The sequence below is a fragment of the Vanessa tameamea genome, chromosome 11 (genome assembly GCF_037043105.1).
Source record: "Vanessa tameamea isolate UH-Manoa-2023 chromosome 11, ilVanTame1 primary haplotype, whole genome shotgun sequence".
Taxonomy (NCBI): Eukaryota; Metazoa; Arthropoda; class Insecta; order Lepidoptera; family Nymphalidae; genus Vanessa; species Vanessa tameamea.
In genome coordinates, this window is record NC_087319.1 from 12383245 (window position 1) to 12408187 (window position 24943).

At 38.0% G+C, this 24943-nt stretch overlaps 3 protein-coding genes across 7 annotated transcripts in view; 2 read left to right on the top strand and 1 right to left on the bottom strand.

Annotated features, from left to right (window-relative positions):
* LOC113395337 (liprin-alpha-1) overlaps nt 1-10705 on the top strand; it is a 145198-nt gene extending 134493 nt beyond the window's left edge. For 3 of the 5 annotated variants that reach the window (XM_064216224.1, XM_064216229.1, XM_064216227.1), the window contains 15 exons: nt 166-322; nt 659-772; nt 1199-1279; nt 1639-1794; nt 1874-1972; nt 2420-2494; nt 2941-3113; nt 3200-3244; nt 5629-5824; nt 5916-6043; nt 6129-6331; nt 6421-6579; nt 6729-6843; nt 6919-7192; nt 7386-10705. In XM_064216224.1, the coding sequence (XP_064072294.1) occupies nt 166-322; nt 659-772; nt 1199-1279; nt 1639-1794; nt 1874-1972; nt 2420-2494; nt 2941-3113; nt 3200-3244; nt 5629-5824; nt 5916-6043; nt 6129-6331; nt 6421-6579; nt 6729-6843; nt 6919-7192; nt 7386-7481 (2071 nt within the window). In that variant the 3' untranslated portion in view covers nt 7482-10705. The remainder of the gene's footprint in view (nt 1-165; nt 323-658; nt 773-1198; nt 1280-1638; nt 1795-1873; nt 1973-2419; nt 2495-2940; nt 3114-3199; nt 3245-5628; nt 5825-5915; nt 6044-6128; nt 6332-6420; nt 6580-6728; nt 6844-6918; nt 7193-7385) is intronic. The other 2 variants (XM_064216226.1, XM_064216228.1) reach the window with 2 other exon arrangements.
* A 1185-nt stretch (nt 10706-11890) lies between these two features.
* On the bottom strand, nt 11891-16024 carry LOC113395294 (ribosome biogenesis protein BMS1 homolog). Its single transcript, XM_026632863.2, has 2 exons — nt 15053-16024; nt 11891-14457 (listed from the first exon to the last, which is right to left on the bottom strand). Exons 1-2 carry the CDS (start codon nt 15954-15956, stop codon nt 11915-11917), a joined length of 3447 nt encoding a protein of 1148 aa, XP_026488648.2. The 5' UTR covers nt 15957-16024; the 3' UTR covers nt 11891-11914.
* Nucleotides 16025-16347: 323 nt separating this feature from the next.
* The window catches only part of LOC113395320 (protein Aster-B-like), a 34970-nt gene continuing 26374 nt past the window's right edge, over nt 16348-24943 (top strand). Inside the window, exons 1-2 of the mRNA XM_064216184.1 lie at nt 16348-16583; nt 17404-17526. Coding sequence (XP_064072254.1) covers nt 16540-16583; nt 17404-17526 — 167 coding nt within the window. The 5' untranslated portion in view covers nt 16348-16539. The remainder of the gene's footprint in view (nt 16584-17403; nt 17527-24943) is intronic.

Genomic DNA, 24943 nt, shown 5'->3' on the forward strand with positions numbered 1-24943 from the left:
CCGGGAGTGTGAACATTCCTAATTCTCTAAACTTGCACTTCTATTTAGAATCTCTCGACAGATATAACCTAAAAAGGCCTTTTAAAAATAAATTAATTATTATGAACGTATCATAGCTTTGAAATTTTTATGCAGTTTTTACATGTTTATGGTACTCTACTTCAGATTGCAAGTTCATCTCAAAGAGAGAATGCACTCACTGGACGAAAAGAACGCGCTCACTCAGGAGTTGGAGAAGACGCGGAAGTACGCAGACGAGCTGCTCTCAGAGAAGGCGGAGATACTGAAGGAGCTGGCCAAGTGGAGGATGGAGACGGAGCAGGTGAGGCTGACGGAGAGACGGATGAAGAGTGATACCAGTCTTTCAAACGCTCTCATCTTTCCTCAACGATTCGATCGTTTTAAGAAATATAATCAAAAATCATCCGTAGTATTTTTGTAAAGGGACATTCGATCCATATTGTTCGTACATGATGCCATCGTCTCTCATCGGTCGAACCTAAACCATCGCGCTTGTAAAAAGTCAGAACGGTCAGAGTATCATAATTCAGATTCATTGGTTTATTTCGCGGCGATGCGACACAAACGTTCAGCCTCCAAATTAGCTACTAGGCGAGCCCACTGCGGCCGTATTTCTCAAACGTTGCACCGATTGCAGCTGAAGCGGCAGATGCTGCAGGCGGAGATCGCCTTCAACATCCAGCAGACGGACGCGCTGACGCGCTCGCTGTCGCCCGCCGCGCCGCCGCCGCACGCGCACTTCCAGCCCAAGGTGAGCCCGCCGCGCCCGTGTGGCCAAGTGTCCGTATCCGGTAGCAGTGGAGTAGGGAGTCCCAGTGGGACATGTTCTTGGTCCATTTCTCTTACTTATCTATATGGATGATATAACCGACTCACCTTATCCTCGAGGACGAACACGAGATGGCAAGTCGCTGATGATATCATCATTCTTTTCTAAAAAACAATAGTATCTCTGATGAGGTTCAGATGTCGAAAGACATCAGGCAAAAATACGGATGTAGTAATTAAAGTTTGCATAGAATTAATTTTTTGACTTAATTGGTTGATCACCGGCGCGCATATGGGCCAATTATAACGACACAATTTATTTTTATTTGAATGCACTTTTAGATCATACTCTCTCAAAATCGTTCACTCGGTCACTAGCGTTGTAACCCGCTCACGTGAATCGTTCTAGCTGGACGGGTCGTGGGAGAAGCTGCAGCAGGCGCACGTGCTGGCCGGCGTGCAGGCCTTCGACGTGTCTAGCGACGCAGAGGTACGCACGCACTCGCCAGCCTCTTTTTCAATCATTGTATACCATTTTTTTATTTTATATTGTACATTTTTTAGAAGTGATTCACAGTTTATAGTTTTACGAGTAGTCTCGTCGATTTAAAATATCTAGTGTGTTGATTAAACGTAAGGAAGTACATTATTTTATATAATGCTTGAAATATTTCTATATTTGATTTCTGTACAAACAGGTTAAAAAATATAACTTATAAATATACTCTTCGTTTTATAAATAATTTTGTGTTCGAAGAAATATTATAAGCTCGTCGAGGAAAGTTAGCCTATTATTTACATATTTAACAACCACACTAATGAAGTATTGATCATTAAATACTTGTTCAGAACGACGAGTCAGAAGGCGCTGAGGGCGGACACACGGACGCCGCGGCCCTCGCGCTCATGCTGCAGGAACAGCTGGACGCCATCAACACGGAGATACGCCTCATACAGGAGGAGAAGCAGAGCACGGAGGCGCGCGCGGAGGAGCTGGAGTCCAGGGTCAGTAGCGTCGCCCCCCGACCGACACCCCCCCCCCCCTCCCCTCGCCAGCCCCACACTAACGCGTCGTGACCAGCAGGTGGGCAGCTACGAGCACATGAACGTGGTGTCGCGCCGGGCCGAGTCTCCGCCCCCCGCCGCCTCACCCTCCAGGCCCAACCACCACAAGTACCACACCGTGAGTACCACCACACCACACCATTCCACACTTCAAAACACTGCCGTGGAAACCATGAATCTTATGTTACTTTGATACTTCAGAATTAATCGCAAAAACCTATGCTACCTATGAAACATGCAATGAAACTGATATATTATTAAAATGGGATTGACATTATTTATTATTGCTGTGTTTCAAGGACTATCTAAAATTTGGCTTAATGTGGAACATACTAACGTAACCCGACCCACTGGGTTTACATGAATCTCAACTTGTTTTTAAGAAAATAAAAAATCAAAAATTGTAATTTGCTTCAAAGGCATAAATACTATTGTGGCATGTGTTCCGTGCGGGCTCACCTACACACAGATACGAACCGTCACAAGGTAGAGCCGCCTCGTACGGCAAGCCCTAATACAGTCTCGTCGTGAGCGAGCCAGCTAACCGTATACTTGTGTGGGGCAGGCGCCGGCCTCCATGTCTCCGGCGCACGCGCACTACCGCGCCGCGCCCGCCTCCGAGAGCCTGCCCTCCAGCCAGGTCGGTCCCCCGCCCGCACCCCGACACCCGCACTCCCCCCGGTCAGCGACCGGCCGCATTTGCAACCTCGCCTCGCGATTGATTTTGCCTTTTCCCTCGACCCCGCCGACCGATCCGGGGCCCCTCCCCGCCCAGCAGCGCACGCCAAAAATGCAACCGTATCCCCTCCATCCGGACGCAGAGCCCCTCCGGACTCGGCGGCGTCGTCGTCGCGGCCCGCCCGAGCCGGGGGCGATCCGCGACCCTCGCCAGTAGCCTACGCTTTCGAGTGAGAGATCGTAGAGCCGTCTCACCGCAGATCTCGCTTTGTAATGCTAGAGGACGTACCAGCGTTCGAGTATTTCGCTTTCACGTCGAGCTCCATGGAGGATCCCCTTTTATTTACCACCGTTTTTTTCGTTCGGGCCGACTCGCACCCGACGCACGCTCACTCGACTCCCTTGCAGCTGCAGCTGTGCGAGGACGCGGGCGCGGCGGGCGCGGCGGGCGCGGCGGGCGAGGCGGGCGAGGCGGCGGGCGGCGCGGCGGGCGCGCGCGCGCTGCGCCTGGAGCGCGCGGCGCGGGCGCTGCACGCCGAGCGCGACCGCCTGCGCACGCACTACCAGGCGCCCTACGACTCGTGAGTTGTGTGCCTTTACGCGGATGGCATTCGTGGGAGATTCGAGAGTTTAATGCGGTGCTCGTGATTTTTTCCATGCCGCCCAGGACGTCGATGATGTCGGGGAGCCTCGCGAGGATCCCCATACACAGGTGTTCGTCGGTTCCTAACTTTAGACCTAGCCGTGTTCGAACTCCACCCGCGTCCCCGCCCAGGCGGAGCCTGTCGGCCCGCCTGGCGGGCGGCTGGTGCGACTGCTCCGACAACTTGTTCAATTATGCGCCCCACAGGCTCTGTTTGAAGTCTAAGCTGTATGATATATTGAATAATTATTTACTCCATCACCCGAGTTCCTCCGCGAGTTATATATGAGGTATAAAATATATCTTGAGATTTTATGAATATTTTGATTTATATATTTGGTGTTTGTATGTTGCCCGACTGAAACCCCTGAGTAACTTTAGTCAAAGAGAATTTTAAATTCATACGGCATATGATCAAGTATTATATCAAACTAGATCAACACTTGCTGTCTAGATTTCTTTTTTTTAAATGAGAATGAAGCTGAGTCGATTCTCACAAAACTGTCAATATCTATTATTATTAGTGATCTTCATGAAATATTGCGTTATGAAAAAAATAGTAAACTAAATTTAAATGTCAATAAATAAAGAGCTAAAGGTGCCTAATATAATTTTATATTTCTTAAGACTTCATCATACTGCCTTCCCTGCACTGTGCCTTAGACGAGGCTGTCCGCCATATAATATTGAAAATATATATAATATTTAAAAACTTTTTCAGTCACTTACTATTTTGAATATTACATGAGTTACCTAACCGGACACAATGGCTTAAAGGAAAATTTGTTTATATATATTATATAATAGATTAATCCAATAAGCTTTAAATAATAATAAATGTAAAATACTTTACTATATTTGATAAGCTTTATAAATTAATTAAAAAATGAAATATATTCATAGATATTTATTGAAAGATATATGCTATGTAAAGTTTAACTTGTACATTAAAATGAATTATTTTTATATATATATTAAACAACATATATATATATTTTTCTAGAATGTTTGAATGTTGTTGATATAAAAATAAATGGATGGAATTACTAAGGATGGTATTTTCATATTTCCAAGAATAATATTTGGACTTAAACTGTGTTAACGGTATGTGGAAATTTTTGTATGGTGTGGTGTTCCCTGTAGCGGCTTAAATTGGCATCAATATTATCCATAGTAATTCCATTATCAGCGCTAGACAAAAGATGATTCAAATGCTAAAAATATTGATTCGTTTCATACTGAAAATGCAGATATTTTTCTCTTTTGTGATAATTTATAGTTCTTTCTCTGCTTCGTATATTTTATACATACATATGTCACAGGATTCTCGAAGCCGTGATATAACTATTTCACTACTTAAATTACCATTCCAACATTATGCAATTAATAATTTCTATTGCATACAGTATTACTGATCAGTTTCTGTAAGAGTGGTAGTACCGGTACACATTCCGTAATTACTATAAATTAGGTTAGCAAAAGTAGCAACATTTTGTGGTGACACCTACCTGCGTTTGATTGGAGGGTTTTTTTAGAAGCATTAATAACATAGGGAGCGGTCTAGTCAGCAACTGTTTTGTAACTGAACGGTGATGCTCACTTAGTTACATTGTCAAACAACTCATAGATTTTATTTTCATACTAGATTCCGCCCACGTGTGATCTGAAGCAGGTACTAGGCCAAGATGTTAAAAGTGTAAGCTATCTTTACTCCAAATTTCATCCAAATCCGTCTATCCGTTTTAGCGTCATTTGGTTGGTGGTTGGTGGTTGGTATAAAATGTTTAGTTGGTGTTAAGGATTAAGTATTGTTGTGTGCCGGTTTGAAAGTTGAGTGAGCCAGTGTAACTAATGCTCAAGGGATCTCAGTTCTCACTTGCGTGAGAGTTATTGCAGAGTCAGTCTCTGGGCTGTGATGACCACTTACAATCAGGTGGCCGAAAAAACATTTCTATTTATATTATTACTAGGATTCAAACCGGTCAGATATATTTTTGACATTGGGAAGGATGATTGACAAAATTGCGTGCAATTGTAATACTACTAGAGAAATTATTATACCTGTGATATGTGTGCTTAAGTAAGCTCCACCAGTTAGCTAATTCTTGTTTTTAATATGTAGGTGATGCGCTAATCAAGATTGGTAACAAATTAAAGATTTAATGGTACTCATATTTTATATATATTAAAAGTAAAATTTTTACTACTCTAGGACTGATGGACCGAATGAAAAAAAAATTGTGATATCCTCCTATGACGGCAGATGGATGAACTGGTTGAAGGGTTAGTTATGAGGTATAAGAGAGCTTCGTACGGTTACACTGAAAAGAAATATCGGTGAACTTAAAGGCGAATCGTTTGAATCTTACGACTGGTGCCGTTTACTCTTTCGGCTGGTTCATCTTTCGCCGATTTTCTGATTACTAGATAAAAAAATATTGGCATTTTCCCAGCTCGAGCCAGGAATCCCTGGGTGGGGTCGTGGCATCGAGCAGCGCCGCATGGGGAGGCGCGTCCCCAGGTCTGCCCAGAGGGGTCGCGGCCGCGGCCTCCGCCGTTTCCATCGCCTCCATGCACCAGCAGAAGAAGAGAGGTATCAAGAGCTCGCTGGGAAGATTCTTCAGCAAGAAGGAAAAAGCGGGAATGCCGGTGAGTTCTCGATTTGCGGCATCGTCGCCAGCTCGTCGCCGCCGACCTGCCCTCTAGAAGCTCCCCTAACGTCCGGCGGTCCCGCCCACAGATGGCGCAGGGGCAGAGCCCGCGCTCGCTGTCGTCGGCGTCGTCGTTGGGGCTGGCGGCGCTCGGCGACGACGACGCGCACGCACACGCGCCGCCGCAGCACCAGGACTACGCGCGCACCAAGACCAAGTGAGTAGCCTCGCCTCACCGCCCCCACCCTCATACCCCTCCCCGGGCGTCCCGCGACCCGACTGACGCCGCGTCCCGTGTGCAGGGAGCGCGACTACCGGCACGAGCTGCTGGGTGAGGCCATGCGCGCCGGCACGCCCTTCGCGCTGTGGAACGGGCCCACGGTGGTGGCGTGGCTGGAGCTGTGGGTCGGCATGCCGGCCTGGTACGTGGCCGCCTGCCGCGCCAACGTCAAGTCCGGGGCCATCATGTCGGCGCTCTCGGACCAGGAGATCCAGCGGGAGATCGGTGAGCTCACCGTGACAGACTAGGACTCAAAAAGTAAAACGCACGGTAGCCGGTGTTTTCATTCCTTGGTCCGTGGTATCTGTCCTCAGGCATCAGCAACCCCCTGCACCGGCTGAAGCTGCGGCTGGCTATACAGGAGATGGTGTCCCTGACGTCCCCGTCGGCGCCCCGCGGAACGGCGTGTGCGGCGCTCGCCTTCGGGGACATGAACCACGAGTGGATCGGCAACGTGTGGCTGCCCTCGCTGGGTGAGTACACTTTGCTCGATCAATCGCACAGACGCGCATGAAATGATCGAAGTTATATTTCTTCGATCGACAGAAACCTACTCCGAAACTAATTCAAGCGGTGCACTGATTCACCTCGAATAATCGACTAAATAATGATAATCTTTCAGGCCTACCTCAATATAGAACGACTTTTATGGAATGCCTGGTGGACGCTCGGATGCTGGAGCATCTCACGAAAAGAGATCTTCGGACTCAGCTGAAGATGGTCGACAGCTTTCACAGGTAAAGCGACGTTCCCCTGACCGACCGGTCCCGGCCGTCCCACAGCCGGCCATAGCTCACGCCCCCCGCCCACAGGACGTCCCTGCACTTCGGCGTGGCGTGCCTGAAGCGCGTGGGCTACTCCGTGCGCGCGCTGGACGAGCGGCGCCGCGCGGCCGAGCTGGTGGCGCGCGACGTGCTGGTGTGGACCAACGAGCGCCTGCAGCGCTGGCTGCTGTCCATCAACCTCAAGGAGTACGCCAACAACCTGTCCGAGAGCGGCGTGCACGGCGCGCTCATCGCGCTGGACGAGAACTTCGACGCCAACAGCATGGCGCTGGCGCTGCAGATCCCCACGCAGAACACGCAGGTGGGCCGCGCCGTGCCGAGGCAGCGCCTATGTTATTCTTACGCATACATAAATACCCCGCATGTTATGTCCCGCATATTAATTTATGAATAAAAATGTACAATTTAAATAAAATCGTAGCCATATTCATGTATGACTCCTTCCTCCGACGCATCCGTAATCTATCCCTGATCGAAACGATGCTGCGTTCCAGGCGCGACAGATCCTCGAAGTGGAGTACAACAACCTCCTGGCGACCGGCACGGAGCGGAAGCCGCGCCCCCCGCACGACCACGCGCCGCCCTCCTGACACCACACCATCAACTAGGCGTCCCCCCGCGCCCCCCGCCGACGCACCCAGCTCGTGACGTCACGTGACGAGGGGAACTCTGCGGGTTTACATGGGTTGCGTACATGCGACGCGTACGTGCTATGAAAACAGGTCGGGCCGTTCGTGTAGATGATGACATGCGCGGTTGAATTCTTATCGGTTATGGCCATCAGAGAATTATTCGATGTGGATGAGATATCATTTTATGTGTTGCTGAGGAAACGTAAAGTTAAAACGTTATGACAAGTTTCGTTGATGTAAATTGAGCTCACAATCGGGAAGCCAGTAAAGATTGTAAATATATTGGTTTATTTATTATTGTAATTTATTTAATGTAGGATTGTGCATGATCGCCGGATAGGGAATTGTACCGCAAAATGAAGTAAGTCTCCGATTGTATGAAGTTTGATACTGTTCGTGGTCGGGTTGTCCTTTTGTAATATGGCAACACGCTTAGACACAATAAATAGGCAATATGAAAATTGAAATTGGTCTTGCAAGACAATAAAATATTAACGTTAACATTTCTCCATTATCTAGTCAAATTTGAATAATACAGATCTTTTTCCAAGCTAAGGTGTTGCCAGATTTTTAAGAGAAAGTGTTGTTACTACAATAAACTCTCGTCTGTGTATAATAACTATTGAATAAAAATCGTTGTAGAGTAACGCTTTATATTATAATATATTTAATTAATGGAAGTGCTCCGAGGGTAGTTTTACAATGTACTTAACGTGTATTCCATATTATATTTATTATTACTGATAATGAGGAAACTAAGGTAAGGCTCTGCGGTGTGTGTCGTGCGAGATATATTAACAGATGAAAAAAAAGCGTTCCGATTTGTTTAGGAAGAAATTTTAATTTTTCAAAACTATCCGTTCGTCCTTCTCAAATTTTCGACCTCATTGTTTATCCTGTAAAGTTGAAACTGAAGTATTTTGCAGACGGTTTGCACTGTAACAGAGTCGGTAGTTGGAATGCGACGATAAGTCTACCAAGTGCCTCGCCGAGGTCAGTGTACATATAGCTTTACATAGAATAACGTGTGCCTCTCTGTTCGACCCATAATAATCTTTAACTAATGTACTTAGTAATATACATCTCTTAAAACGAAACTTTATAGAAATTTTCTTTCACATTTCATGTTACCCTTAATGTGCTTATTTAAAAGTTGTTAAGTTGGACAGTGCTCAGAGCAGAGAGTATTGTGGACGTGACACGATAATCGGAATCGAAAAATGATCACAATAATTATTTCTTGTCATCTCCAAACTGCCTTCTGTTCTGGATCGTAACTGTTTTGACAGTATTTTTGTGTTCAGTATATTCTTATGCATTTACGGCTTAGAGTAGATCCATTTATAACTCCCCGCTAGTGTTACGCACAGACGGCACACACATACTAGTCTCGTGTACAGTGTTACTACATCGTTTTATAATCTTCTATTTTATTAAGTACCTTGTAGCGACATGGATCGTAGCTATGGTATATTTTGTTAAGCGTTTACAAATGGTGTTGGACGTGTAGTTTGCGATTTGCAAATATTAGGGCTCGGCGGAGGTGCTGTTGCCGTCGTGACACGTGACTACATTTCTAAACTGACAATAATCTTTGAGCGAGACACATCTGACAATTTCAAGATGACAGTAATCTTAAAATGTTACCTCTGGTAAAAACGTTTTTTTAATTGAACTTCAATACTCAACAGTTCCTCCGCCGTCCTTAGCTCGATTGTAATCCCAATAGTTAATGAAATAAAGTATATAATTATATAGCTAACCGATTTTACTTTGACGGAATCTTTATTAGTAGCGAATACGATGTAAATATGGTTTCTAAATAGCGTTTATATGGAGTAGATATGAAATGTAGCAATATATAGCTAGGATGTGTTCAAACGAAGTTGTTTAGTTTATTTCTATTAATTTTATGCTTAATTAATTATTTATTAACTAGACAATTTAAGTTATTGCTAGCTGGCAACACTCGACGAAGCTACACCTTTTTCAATGAATACCTCATTCGTGTATGACACTAACGGTTGTCAAAATCACAATTTTTAGTACTTTTTTAATTTAGCGCAAAGGTTAAGGGGCGGAGGCGCCTTCCGCCAGGAGTTCCAGTTCCAGTGACTTGTATATAATTGTGACAGTATTATAAAGATAGTGGTTCGCTTGTCTGATGGGATGATATTAGAATAATTGTAACCGAACTCGACGGACCTAGTCGTCGAAGTGATCACAGCTGATTAGGAGCGATTTGTTTGATGTCGAGTTTAATAAGTTTTCGATTCGTCCAGTATTGTCGATGAAGTTTGTCGCCAGTGTCGGGGCCCGTGAGTTACTAATTTACCGAAAATCAAAAATGTTAAGCGTTAAATTACTTTTTTATTAATTACACATAATGTTATCCTTTGTGTATTTACGTTCACGGGTCCTTTTTATTATTAGTAAATGACTTTTTATATCAATATAGAGGTGGCTTAATAAATCGTGACATACGAGTAAAAATATTGTTTGCATACTTATAGAAGAACAAAGGTGCGTCCGACGCGCGGCGTCTCGATATCATTGGTACACATCATTCGTTTCATTATATTATATAAAGTTTATATAGCGACTACATAAAGTTTTATATGCGACTGTAACGTGTTTACGAGATATGAAGTTACTCGTTAGATAGTAGCTTATCGGTGTAGCTGCAGTTTTGTATTGGACCCGCTCTCCGAAACTCCACAAGTGCCAACTCTAGACGGACGCGGCTCAGACATTCCACTCGTGCGACGCTCGCGCTACCAAAGAGTAAAGTTACCTTCACATTAAGGAATTAATGTATCATAGGATTCTAGTGAAACTAAATTGTCGAATGTATATAATTTTGCATATGTGTTAAATAGCTTCGTATAGTGGAGAGTATTTAATTGAATTCGTACCGCCAGTATTCCATCCTGTGACGTACGAGCGGTAACATTCCAGGCTTTGTGTAAGTTATCGCTTTCCGCCCTCGCCTATGACGTCGTTACAGGTATCCGTGACACAACAGGGCATCGCGTTATGTCGAAATTGTTATTGTAGGCAGTGATTATTTTGACCAATGTAATCTGAACTATGTAACGTTTGTAAAGACATTTACTGAACGTGCGATGCCGACATACGTTATGCATTATGATAAGAGGTAAATACAATTTACACGATACTAAGCGCTTTGTTTCATTTACGACCCCAAAAGTCCTCAGATATTTTATAAAAATGTTAACAATGTCTGTGCCATATAAAGCGGACAGAATTACAAAGTTCTTTATTATTATTGCCATAAGTCTTGTCTCGTTTTTTTTTAATACTCGCTAATTAATTTAAGGGTACCCGACATTTAACTAAAGACATTAAGATGATTCTATAGACAATTACTACTTTTATTAACTAATTTGAAATATTCCTAATATAAAATATTATTAGTTTTTCATTTGGCTGTATTGCCACTAATGTGCTAAATGTTCTGCCCAATGTCACGTATATTTAAGTGAAAAGAAGAAGAGTTGAATTCTTCAATTCTAAACTGTATACTAGACCATAGATAATGTAATTTAAGTAATTATTGAAAAGATACATTTAATTAATTTGATATAAAGTGAGGGTTTAACTTTGGAAGAAAAATATTCGATATTGACCAAAAAAATTATCACCGTCTAAACTACCTAAATAACAAATTAAGTAATTATTATTTTCATATTTGCTCAACCTACAATACGAGAATAAGATAGTTTGAATAGCGAAACGGCTTAATGACTGAATTAGAGATCAACACAACATGGAATGAGTTCATTTATAACTAAGTGTATACGAGAAAATAACTTCCCACGTGTAGGATTCCTCTCCATATTCCATTTGCATTTTCATGTTGACATTTGATAACGATAAAATAGGTGATGCAGTCCTAGCAGTATTGATCGGGTGCATTCGTATTTATAATATAGTTATTGACTTTAAATTGAGAATCACTAATATGCATACAATTTAAATATTGCCGGTTCTTCTCAGGTCCGAGGTGCTAAATTCCGAACCGGTGGTAGATTTTTGACAATCAATAAGCAAGTGTAAACACTTCTATATTGAATAAAGATTTTTGACTTTGACTTTGATTCCATTATCAACATTATTAAAAAAAAAAAACATTCGACATGCTTTGAGTGATAAACATCTATCATAAAACTGTACTGAAAGTTACCAAGTATTTTAATAGATATTAGAAGGAAGCGATCCAGGCATTTTATAAATGAATATTTTTGAAAAATTATCCAATAAGGTTTGGTTACTTCTTCCAAAATTTAATTTATTATTTAGTGTAGATTTCAAACACGATACAAATTTGTATTTTTTTTATTTTATTTTAAATTTAACAAATAAGCGTTTCACATTTGTTTCTGCGATTTATTCGACATTTTACTTAAATGCCTACAAATTTTCTTCTTCATCTCCTTTTGCCGTTTTAATTTACGCCACTCGACTTCTTCTTGTTGTTTCTTATACTTCTTCATTTTCTCTGACGTTAATTCTTTCTGAACTTCTTTCTTCTTCTCAAAGTTAGTTTTCAACATTTTCATAACATTAGAAACTTTCTGTTCGTGTGGATTCTTTATGACAGCTATTCTGTTCGAGAACTTCTCTTTTGTAATCGTGTCCGTTAATGTCATCGTCTTTGCTTTCGGTTTTAGCCTGTAAGGTAAAGCCTTTTGTAATGCTTTCGGTATTACTAACGGCTTAAATACCTTAGGCTGCCTGACAATGTCAGTGTACATTGAATCGTTATTTGCCTCATGTTTAATATTACGTTCTCGCTTCAGCTGACCTTTCGTTTTCATTCCCTCCCAAGCATTCTTATTACCGATAGGCAGTAAAAGATTAACTACAGGCGCGTAAAATTTGGTGACATCTACTTTAAACCAAGTCCTGCAGAAAATAACATCACTCATAAGTATTTTATCTTCAAAAGTGGCGCGGAATGCACCTTCGGGTTTATTTAAAGCTTTTTTAATCTGTCCTCTGATACCGGATACAGTTTTAACTCTCGCTCCTTCGAATTTCGCAACTTCAAGAGTTGTCGTAAACATATCTTTTATGAAAGCTGTTTTTTTATAAATTTTTAAAGGTGTTCCGACTAGTTTTAGTTTTTTCATAATCTGTGTGGATTTATTTATTTCGTTAACACTACCCGTTGCTGCTATTCTGAATCCCAGTTGTTTTATTTCATTAGAAGCATTATTGACGGTTTGCAACGCTAAAAAACCTGAATTTTGTGGTGTTATCGGACCGTAGAAGTGCATATTACACGTCACATGTTCAGGCGTATATTTCAAATACCTGCATTTCATATCGTCCTCGATTTTAGAATATATTGGTAATGTTTGGAATCGGCGCCAACCGAGGGATATAATTAGAGGATCATTTGTTTTTAGAATTTTCTTATACCATCTATGTTTTTTTACTTTGCAAGACACAAATCCGATGTTCTGTTCAGCCATGTTTAATGCGCCTATAAGAAGTGGATAACTAGAATCGAAGTTCGTAACGAACTCTGAAGGCATATTTTTGAATAGCATTCTAACATACAAGCCAGGTCTAAAACCTTCTACCTCAATTCTTAAACCATTGTCTAAGTTTTCGAAAACTGATTTATTTAACTCAGATTGCTTTAGTGCCTCAGCTTTTAGGCTTTCGTAATATGAATGATCTCCTTTGATTCTATGGTCATCTGGATTGTCGTATTCGGCGTCAAACTTAGCCTTTAATTTTAATTTTTTATTAAGTATTTCTGACTTAGTATTGTCAGCTTTTCGTTTAGATCCAAGTTCCTCTTTCGAGGCATCCGCTGATTTTTCTGCATTAACATGCTTTTCACCTGTTTCTAAATCTTCAAAATCTCCATACATTTCGTCATCACCATCGCTGGCATCATCCAATTGCAAAAGTTCCTCAGCATCTTCATCCGCAGATCTCTTACCAGTTACAAAATTATTGATTATAATCTGTTTGTATGTATCTTTGGTCCAATCTCTTAAATTGGGTTTGTCTAAAGAATAAAAGAATGAACATTCATCATGATCTAATTGTTCCTTCTCCATATGTTTCTTTTTCTGAGAGCTCGTAACTTTTTTAAAGAGACCTCCAATTTCTTCGTCATCACTATCATCAGTGTCTTCTCTTTCTTTCGTCTGCTTTGTTTTGTTCCCAATTTCAAAATCACCATACACCAGTTTCATAATGTTCTTAGAAGTCTTTTGTCGCTCAAAATATGCCATCGTAGCTTTTTCACTTAATTTTTCTTTCCATTTTGTATTATAATCTTCCTCTTCGGTTTCGGATTTTTCAGAGTCTGAGTCGTCTGAATTTGATTCATTTTTACTTCCTTTGGTTTCCGTGTTTAGTTTACCATCATCATCATCATCATCATCATCATCACCTTCTTCTTCTGATCCAGAGTTATTATCCCACGGAAGTTTTGAGCTTGTCTTGGTTTCTTTTTCACTTTGGTCTATACCACTATCATTTTCAAAATCACTTTCATCACCTGACTCATTTTCGTCAGAACTATCCTGGGTTTTACTGTGTTGTAAGTATTCATCATCCTTGACCATATCTGGATATATAACAGCACCTCCACTAAAAAGTTTTAGACCAATTTCCTGCATTTGCTCATCAACTGTTTCCGTAGTTTCTACAACATTTTTTAATAAAGCCTTCTTTTCATCTGCTTCTTCGTCTTCTTGTTTATGTGAATGGGAACCCTTAAGTTCAATATAGACTGCATCTTTATCATAAACTATGCCACCTACACCTGAGAAAGGTGCATATATTTGTCTCTCTCTTTCCATCAAGTGCCTTTTTTTCTCACTGTTTGGCAGTGGGCAGGGATCTGGTAAATATGACAATTCACTTATCTTCATATCACCAACACCTGAAAAACAGAACATGTAGATTTTATAAAAAAGTTTGTAAAAGTGTAATTTTATTATTTAATGATATCTTATTCAGTCGATAGTAGAACTGATAAAGAATTATGCCGAGACCCAGGGCCATTGAGAGGTCTTGAGGCTCCAGGGAAACAAAGAAATGAAGACTCTTAATTATTTTTCAGATATATTGAACACTATTTGCCAGTCAAGTGTTTGACTAGTTTATTGCAGAACAAAATAAATTCCTTAAAATTCCTAATAAAGATTTTATATAATTATTTTAATATTAATACTTTATTATAAATATATATTGTGGAGGCTACAGATAAACCCCCACAAATCCTTAGTATGCCACAAAGTTAATAACCAATAGAGTGACATAAACTGAAATAATATCAGTTTAGGTAAAATAATTGATAAGCTATATCGGACTCAATGCAGATTCTACCAAAAATGAGACTAACAGACCTCAGTTTATTATACAGATTATAGTAGATGTAATCAAATTATCATTATTTATTATTTACCTATTTAAATATGAAGTACAACATGCTTTTATTATAATAATATCTCATTTAAAAAATATGGTATAATTACCTGCTATATGAACAACAGAGTCTTTCATCATTGGTACTCCCCTGACATACCCATAGAGCACTACATCCCTGTTTACTTTGGGGTCCTTTCTTATATTCTCCTGATTAGTGATGTCTTCCAGTCGATCAGCCAACAAATAGGCATGAGTCATCCTCCAGCTAAGAGGTCTAAATTTCATCACAGATATGAATCTTGATAAATTTTTAATTTCATTTCTCAAATACTCCCCATGAAGAATACCAGAGAGGTAGAACAACTTGGCTCCAGAGTAAACTTCAGTCCAGAACCGATGTTTCAATGTTTTTTTAGTCATTTTAAGTTTCTTGGCATTCTTTATCATATCGAGATGAGTTAAAACACCCATTATTTTGGGCATACCATGCACTTGACATATATTCAAGAACTCGAAGATTTCCATTTCGAAACCGAAGCTCGCGTCGCAAAGCAGCAGGACGAGGTCGGCGCATTTAGCTATATCAATCATTGAGTTAATATCATTGTTGCATTCAATCAAAGTGAGGCGTCTTTTTTTCGAAGTTACTATTGTTATGGGCCCATTTGTATTAGTCACGTTTGTTTTAATAAAACTTTTGATGAGGTTATTTATAAGAGTTGTTTTGCCAACTCTCGGAGGACCGACGACCGCTACGACGATCGGTGGCGGGTCTAAAGGGGTCTTGTCTACTTGAGGTATGTGCTGTTTCTTGGAAATAACATCTTCTCTGCGTCGGAATTGTCTTTCAGCCCGAACGGCTGATTGAATAGCAAACGCTTTCGGATTTCTTTGCCTCGCAGTTAGGTTAGATTGATCCACTTGATTCTTCTTTTTCTTTTTCTCCGCTTTTCTCCCAGCATGTTTGGCTCGATGTGATTTCTTCTTGTCAAATATGGCATCATCAGCCATACTGTTCGAGCTAAATCGAATATTATTTTTCAAAATAAATTCACGTGTTGTCTCACATTGACATTGTTGTCATGATGAGATTGACACTGACATTAAGAGTTTAGACAGAATATGACGAAATTATGTTCCTAACCAAAAGTATAAATGCTCATTAGACCATTTCACTTCACTTTTGTGTTAAATAATAATTAAGGTCTTAATTAATATATATATATAACAAGTACCTACAATATATAAAAAATACAAAATTAGAAACTTAAACAAATTTTCATCATAAAACTATACGACATAATGACACACCCATTTTGAAATAGTCTCATTTTGTGGAAATGAATTAATTAAACGTTTACGTTAATTAAAATATTAGAATTGAAAATGTTAACTATGACCACACTTAACTTATTTTGACACAGATAACATTTCCAACTGTCAGTGATGCACCGCGAATCAATGTTGTATGATTGACCTATTGTGTTTTCGTGAAAAAAGTCTTCAATTTGGATGATGAAAGCAAAAAACGCATCTCTTAATGATTGCTTGCGAGTGGAAGAAAGGAAAGTGAACTAAGCCCATTCTACTTACTATGACTACCTCGGAACTGGAGAACCGAAACATCGCTATTTCCATGTTAGTATGAATTTAATTGTTGTCCTATTTCACGAATCAGTATTTAATATTAATCTAGATATCGAAGTTTATTTACGACTTGCTATCGTTCATCGCCAATGTTTATTTGTGACGCGTTAATTTAGTTATAGGTCATCGATTCTTGGCCTGTGTGATAAAAAAAGTCTATAAAATACTTAACAAAATAAATTATTTAATGCAACAAAGGTAGTAAGTATCTTTGTTCAAAAAAATCTGATTTTTGAGGTTTCATTGATATTTTGTTAACAATATCTTATCAGATGATTTGAGTTTAATATTTCCAGCAGATAAAGCTTTCTATATCATAAATATACAAAATAAACTCTTAAATTTATTTAAAAAAAATTACGAATACTTATTTAAAAAAAAAGTTATTATCTATATTTTAATATTAGAAAATCTGCTCATAGGATGGCAACAACACACAATTAATGCAATTATAAATTATTTTATAACTGTTCATGTATTACTTCTACATTGAGCAACAATACATTTGACTATTAATATTAATATTGTCATCATCAATTACTTTATATATTAAACTCCTTTGTAAAAACTGTCAGATATATGGTAATGATAATTATAGTCAGTAGTGTCCACAGTTTATGAAAATGTGTTAATTTCATGTTTTGTACAAATTATAACTTAAATATTGAATAAATAATAAATTTAACTTCAATAATACCTAATATTGAGTAGATAATTTAATTTTTCTGTATAAATAATGTTATATGTGCACTGTGAAATAATAGCAGTGATATAACTTATTTTATTCAAACATCTTTAATTAAATTTATAGGAGAAAATCAGTGGAAAATCTAGTGATATCGTCCCAGGATGCCATTGGGCAGAGCATTAGCCAAGCCCTCAACTTCTCTGGAGTAATCACACAGCCTAATCAAGGGTTGCCGGAACCTAACAAGTAAGTTCAATTATTATTATTAATAAAGAGAGCCTGATCAATTAACCATTTACGACTTTTCCTACAAATGTTGTATAGGGTATGATTTGTAAAACTATGCTCTGTCTTTTTCTTTCTAATGTTAAATCAATGATGACAAAAAGAGAGACAGTGATCAACTAAACAATGGGTAAACAATATTTATAAGTCAACTTGGTGGTTGAGCTTTGTGCAAGCCTGTCTAGGATGTACCACCCAAAAAACAGTCTACTACAAAATACATAGATATGTTGTGTTCTAGTTTGAAGGCTGACTAAGCCAATGCTACTACAGGCACAAGGAGTATAATATCTTAGCTCCCAAGGTTGGTGGCGTATTGTCAATATAAGGAATGATTAAAATTTGTGTTAGTGTTTTTTTTTTAAACTAAAAGGAAAAAGAACTAAAATCTCTTAAGTTTTTCCAAATTTTAACTCATTGGGTAATTTTAAAGTGACTTTTGTATTTAATTATTTTCTATACTGGATTTGCTTACGAAAGGACATGCATATTTTGTCAAATACTTTATTACTTAAAATCTATATGAATAGTACTTATCTAAATATCTGAAAAAGGTAATACGGTGAAAAAATCTATTAATTATAAAAACAGCCTTAAAATATAGCCTGTATATACAATAAACTGATAACAACACGCCCCCCCCCCCCCCCCCTCTAAATAATGTAATTGTGAATTTTTCAAATATGTCAGTTAATATTTTAATTTTTAAAATTGTGTCGTATAAATCTAAAGATTTGCGCAGAATGCTAGTGGTTCTTAATATAACTAACTCCAAGGAATTAGTATGACGAAAAACAGACGAATGCTGTTCAAGGCCAAGCATGCGCCAGCTCGTCTCGTAACAGTTGCCAAATCGTATCACTGCGTTTAATTCACTTAAAAATTGATAGCCTATTGAGACAGTTTATCATTACCATACTATTTCAGTATGAAAGTATACGACTGATAAAAAAAAATGTTTGTTTTCGTCATTGCAACTGAAACAAAATCGCGTAAGTACAGTATGAAAAATAAAAGGATAGTCTGAATTTTCTTAAAAAAAAAAGGCTTTTTATCGATGCTTTGTGTATTAGTGCACTTTGCGTTTCATTTGTCTTGGTGTGTGAAAATAATGACATCAGTCAATTAGATAAATAAAGTTTAAAGAACGTATTTTGATTTAAGGAGGGTGCCCTTAAATCAAAATGTAAAATCCTTTCTTAATGTTCCTCAGTAATAAAAAACAAAGTTCTCTTAATATAAGCTGTTCGTATGAATATACGCTATTTTATTTGTAATATCTTAATATATTTTATTTATTATAAATTATATTAATATATAAATTATTAATATTAGTATTGGATGTTTACCACTCAACCACGATCTAAAAATTTGTCGGATTAAAAAAAAAGGGAAATAAAAAATTTTTTATCGGAAAACGGGTTCTTATTTTAAAAATAAAAAAATGTTAACACCAATACATACTGGCGGCTACAATTTATTCATGTAAATGGCACTAATTAAAAGTTATGTTATCATTTGGTTAGAGTTTTAGTGAATGAGTTAAAATATGGAGCCTAGAAGAAGTGTCATTATTATTAAGTGAGGTACCTACTTGAAATTCTTCAACATAGAGCATATTTATACAAATAGCCACGTGACCAAACTTCACACGGTTATATTGAAGGTTCCGTACGTTTTATTTGTGTCACGTGCATGTATATTTTTTACTATTATCTTCTAATTTTTTTTACGTCTCTATCTACACAGGTAGCATGGATAGACAACTTCGTTATTTTTTATAAAGTTTTATACTTATGTTATAAAAATTTTGTATATTGACCGATACGCTAACTGACACACTGATATAAATATTTGCCACTCGCAGTGATTAACGCAACGCATATTGAAGCTAGACGTAACTTTTTCGTTCACATATAAACAATAAGTGAATTATGCTATATATAACCTCTTTGTTTAATTTAGTAACGAATATATTTCGCCTTTCGGAAGACGTTTATTTCGTCCTTAATTGGACTCGCGAACATCCAGTCTCTACCGACGCGTAAAATTGTCTGTAATTATGATATACTTATTTTAAATATTCCATTATTAACTAATATGAATATATTTATTTTCGTTACAACAATGATTAGTCGTAGTTGCAATAAAAAGTTATCTTGCTATGAAATTATATCTTATCGGTAAACGATAGTGTGGAATTAGCACTAACGGCGAATTGACATCTAATAAACGTAAAATTGTGTGCTGAAAATGAAGTTGGAAGAAACTGTCGTGGAACAAAAGGGTTACGGTGTTCCGTTCAGCGCCGCGTGGAAAGATATTATGTCAAGGTATTTTTGTGAATGTTTGACAAATGTTTGACCCGGGAAAGGATTTCGTTCAAGCTCATTTGGGCTGTCAACCGCAGCCCTCGCGCATGCCACTCCGCTATCACGTCGGGTGCCTCCCACCAACGACTTAATATCACAAAAGCTGCCTATTTCAGAATTCGAAAGTTATAGTAAAATTTGCGAACTGATCAATAAGTTTTTTGTTAAATTGAAACGCGCACAAAGTCGCGGCCACATTTAGTACTTATTAAAATTGATGCAAAGTGTAAACAAAAAGACGTCAGAATAATTATTATGATAAAGTTTTCGCGGTTATCGATTGCCATATTTGCGAGTGTTCATGTTAAACTAGCTGTTCCATGCGTTTTTACTTGGATATTATATTGAGAGCCGAGATGGCCCAGTGGTTAGAACGCGTGCATCTTAACCGATGATTTCGGGTTCAAACCCAGGCAGGCACCACTGAATTTTCATGTGCTTAATTTGTTTATAATTCATCTCGTGCTCGGCGGTGAAGGAAAACATCGTGAGGAAACCTGCATGTGTCTAATTTCAACGAAATTCTGCCACATGTGTATTCCACCAACCCGCATTGGAGCAGCGTGGTGGAATATGCTCCATACCTTCTCCTCAACGGGAGAGGAGGCATTAGCCCAGCAGTGGGAAATTTACAGGCTGATTATGTTATGTTATGTATATAAACTGTCTTTCGCGAAATTGATCATCTAACAGAAATGATTATTATTTTTTTCAAATTTAACGCGTAGATAAGTTAATCGTATTCGATCAGAACATAGATTTACATACATACATATTAATTAGTATCTTTAAACAAAATTATGTTTGATCGGAGGATTAGAGTTGCTATCCTTGCTATTTCAAAAATATTACCAGAAAATCTTGTTTTTTTTTTGCTGGAGATTTTTGTTTATAACACTAAATCATGTAGATTTTATTTCCTATTACCGAAACGACATTATGTCTCTGATAAACATTAACCAAACTGTTCACTGTTCAATTCAGAAATACAAATACGCCAAAGCATGAGATTAAAGTTTGACGATGTGCTCATTTGATGTTTTGGTAATAAGATGTATTGCATTGTGGTAATTCTGTTAAAATAACCCTGGTGATGATGTTGCTTTAGGCTATGGTTGCTATTCTCAAGGGAGATTATCGAACTATAGGACATATTAAATTCAACACAAGAGTATTTTCCTACACTCTCATGATACAATGGAACGCTAAATCCGTCATAAATAGAGTTACTTTACTTTCAAAGTACGAGATTTTTAAAGCACTAACAAATGTCAAACTTCTGCCTTATACAAAGTTCTTGACAGAAAAATACAGGAACCACAACTAAGGACACACAGCCTACAGCCTTATCATATTGCCTTTACAAGCTAGGCACTAGACACTAAACCCAAGTGTAGACAGCTGTGAAGTATAACAGAATACGCATTAATCCTTGTGTAAATATTTAATGTTGTGGAAATAACAATGTAACGATTGATGAACGTACTCTTAGGCGAGGACAACGCACAACATACTATTTATAAGAATATACAGGGTTAAAATTATCGCAAATAATCACCCCTATCACCTTCTAACGGGAATACGTCGAATTACCAATAACCCTGTATAATCGTATGACCGCACATACGTCCATCCGTTTGCACACAAAAAGCAGTGTTAAGTGCCTCTACAACAAAAAAAACTCGTTCGTGAAATAATTGCGTGCAAGGCCAACTGTTCTGTTTTAACTAGCAATGGATCGAGTTCGCGTACTGCGAGAAGGCCGATAGAGATTAAACAATGTGTTTAAATATTTAGGAAGTGTTAATAATAACATAACTATACATATTTCGTGATAAAAATAATATATTATATATTTTTAAATATATAAAATGCTTTGAAAGTTGATAACACAATATTTTTAGCATTGAGTTATCCTAAAGAACTAGATTTTTTTTGTCGTATTTTATTGGTAGACGGATGAGCAAGTGAGTTACCTGATGGTAAGTGGTCATCTCCGTAGGCATTTTGTGGTGAAACTCGACGACAGAAAAGTGAACGACAAAGAGAGGAACAAAAAAACATATATACGAATATATTTTTAGTCTTTCATAAAGTTTTGGTCGCTACAGGACAATGTTAAGTTAAATTAGAACGTCAGCATTTTTGTAAATGTAACCTTTTTTAATTGTTTTTTTTTTTTATATCTTGTTCATTAATTTGTCACCTAAATAGTAATTACATCTGGTGTCACCTTTAATTGAGATAACACTCAGTGCCTATACATAACAATTTCATATATCATGTTGGTGATTTGAATATATATTCTATCAATAGTATGGAATAGTTTTGCCGTCACCACGGCCGACTAGTTCTAACAGCAATTTGTCGATAGCTTTCCCGTTGCGATACCATCGCGCAAAATTAATTTCCCCCTCATTTCGATAACTCTTATATATAGATTGTAATCTTTATAACGTGGACGTAACAAACTAACGCAATCCAATTTATACAAAGAGTTATATAAATTAGATGACGTTAGCTTACGACAAGTGTAGGAATCTAACAAGAATAGCGAGGATATCTTTTGTTATTTTAGATGATGGGATGAAACAGACGCGCAAACGAGTTGACATGGTGGTCAGGTGTTGCCCAGAGATAGTAGCACTCTCTATACCCTAAACCATATTTATGGCGGTACTCTTTCTTGCCTGTTTTGTGGTAAAATATTGTGTAAATGGGCGATACCCAACCAGACAGAGCTGGCCAAAGAAACAGTAGCAAATGGGTTTGAAAAAGGAAACTAAAGGGACTTAATACGACTTAACTAAAACGTACGTAAAAACTATTTAAACTGTGCGATTTGATTGTGATTGCAGTGTTCATCAACAAAATTGTAATAAAATTTTTCTTCTAGAGTTCTTTCACCGATTTTTTTCATACGAGTTTGTTTATTAGTTTTACTATAAGAAAAGATGCAGTTTTTTAGATTCATATTTAAATAATTATTTATTCAAAGTTCATTAGTCATTGGGAAATTCTATAACAGACCCTGTTTCTATACCCCATTGTGTCCAATTCTGAAGAAAATCCAAATGATGCCTTCAAGCGAAGCTATGTTGAATGCCCATTAGTATCATAATGGTTGAATAGGCTTTAATGAGAGATCATAATTAGACTGGCTATTTATTGGGGGACTTTGTGACCTTTCTTGCAGGTGACTCTGATTCGAAAGTTTTTTGGAAGTGTTCCCAGTTTATATGCGTTTGTTATTGTATCTACAATGGTTCGTTACTCTAACTAGATATATTCATATATTTTATATGTCTTAATTGAACTGAATACTATACATATCAATAATATACTAGTTTTTTTCCACGTGTTAGGGAGCAGGGATGTGATCGATCATAACTCTCCTACCCTAACACGTGGACGTGGTGAAGCTTGCTCTGTACCAAATATCATCGAATTCGGTTCGGTGTTTAACCGTGAAATCGTAACAGACGAACAGGCAGATAGAGGTTCTTTTAATATTGTAATTCATTGATTGGCTATGGAAACGCAAGTTATCTTACAAACAATTAAGACATGTAGGATTAATGATGATAATTATTGGTAACAAAGGCTAATAAAAACTGCAACGTTGTTTTGAAATTGAGATTGTATTAACAGCTTAAATGGTGAAATTAGTTACTTTAAATATTAACAAACAGGTCTCTCTCAGTCGTAGATGACGAAATATGACAAATAAAAAAAAGCTAAAACGAATTGAACGTTTCTTTCTCAGAAATGCTCGATTACTTTGAAGTAATTAGTAAGTTTTACACAGTAGTCTATGATTCTTGTATATTTTAAGTAAATAAGTGATCCTTTCAAAGGTTGTAGCAACGATCATATAACTTGTATATACAGAATGGTCAGAACTTTTTATGACAAATTAAATCGTACATTTTTATCCCTATTTTATCATTTAATTTGAATCGAATATCGTGGGTTTAAATCTGGAAAGAAAATCATGGGGATACTTGCATAAGTCAGATAAAAGTCTGCCAGGTGAGCATGCACCAACCCCCATCGGAGCATCGTTGAGAAATCAGCTCCAATCCTCTCCGTGGAAAGGTGGTTAGAATGTTGCTTGCTAACAAATTATTTATTATGATAGCTACAAAACTGTAATGTCTCTGAAATTACTAATGGTTCCCGTCCCGTTTTCGTATAGGTAAACCTCATACAAAGCCACTCTCGGAACCTCTTTGACTTGAAATTTCAAAATATCGTTCTTAATCTCGTAGAGCATCTACGTTGATCAATTGAAACTATAGTTACTGGGATGTCGATGTCGATGATGAGTATTTCGCTTATTTGTATATAGACTATGAAATCGCTAAATATTTAGTAGCTAACTTTACAAGAATCGTAAACTAACTAAATGCTCTCATCGTAATACATCTCTGCTCCTCCCCTGCACTTGCTCACTGATAGCAACTCGTTTTTTAGAATATTGTTTCTCTACTAACTTTGTTATTTTGTCCGTGACATTAGTGAGTTTATCTTCATTTTCATTGAATATTATAAAATTAAGTCATCCCGTCTGTGCGCAATAAACTCAAAAACCACCAAACGGATTTTATACGGTTTAAACTAATCCACGGAGTGTTTCATGAGGAAGGTTTAGAAGTGTACAATTCATTACGATATTGTTTAAATTGACTTATTCGATGATTGTTTATGTTGTTAGAATGTAATATGCCAATGACGACGCAACCAATGGTCGTTTTACTTAATTGACGTTGAAGTCGATGAAAACTCCAAAGAGTTCAATTATTCTATTCTGATTTTAGTTTAATAAATTCTAACTATTCGGCTGAATCTATGTCGACCACTGTCAATTAAATAATGATTTTTTAAATGTTATTTAATTTAAGAACTGAATGTAATATTCTATCAAGCAATAAACATTTCGCAAGACTTCGGCCATTCTCCTATCTCGCAGTGACTCAGCGGTCGCTGATCATACTTTTGCTCCG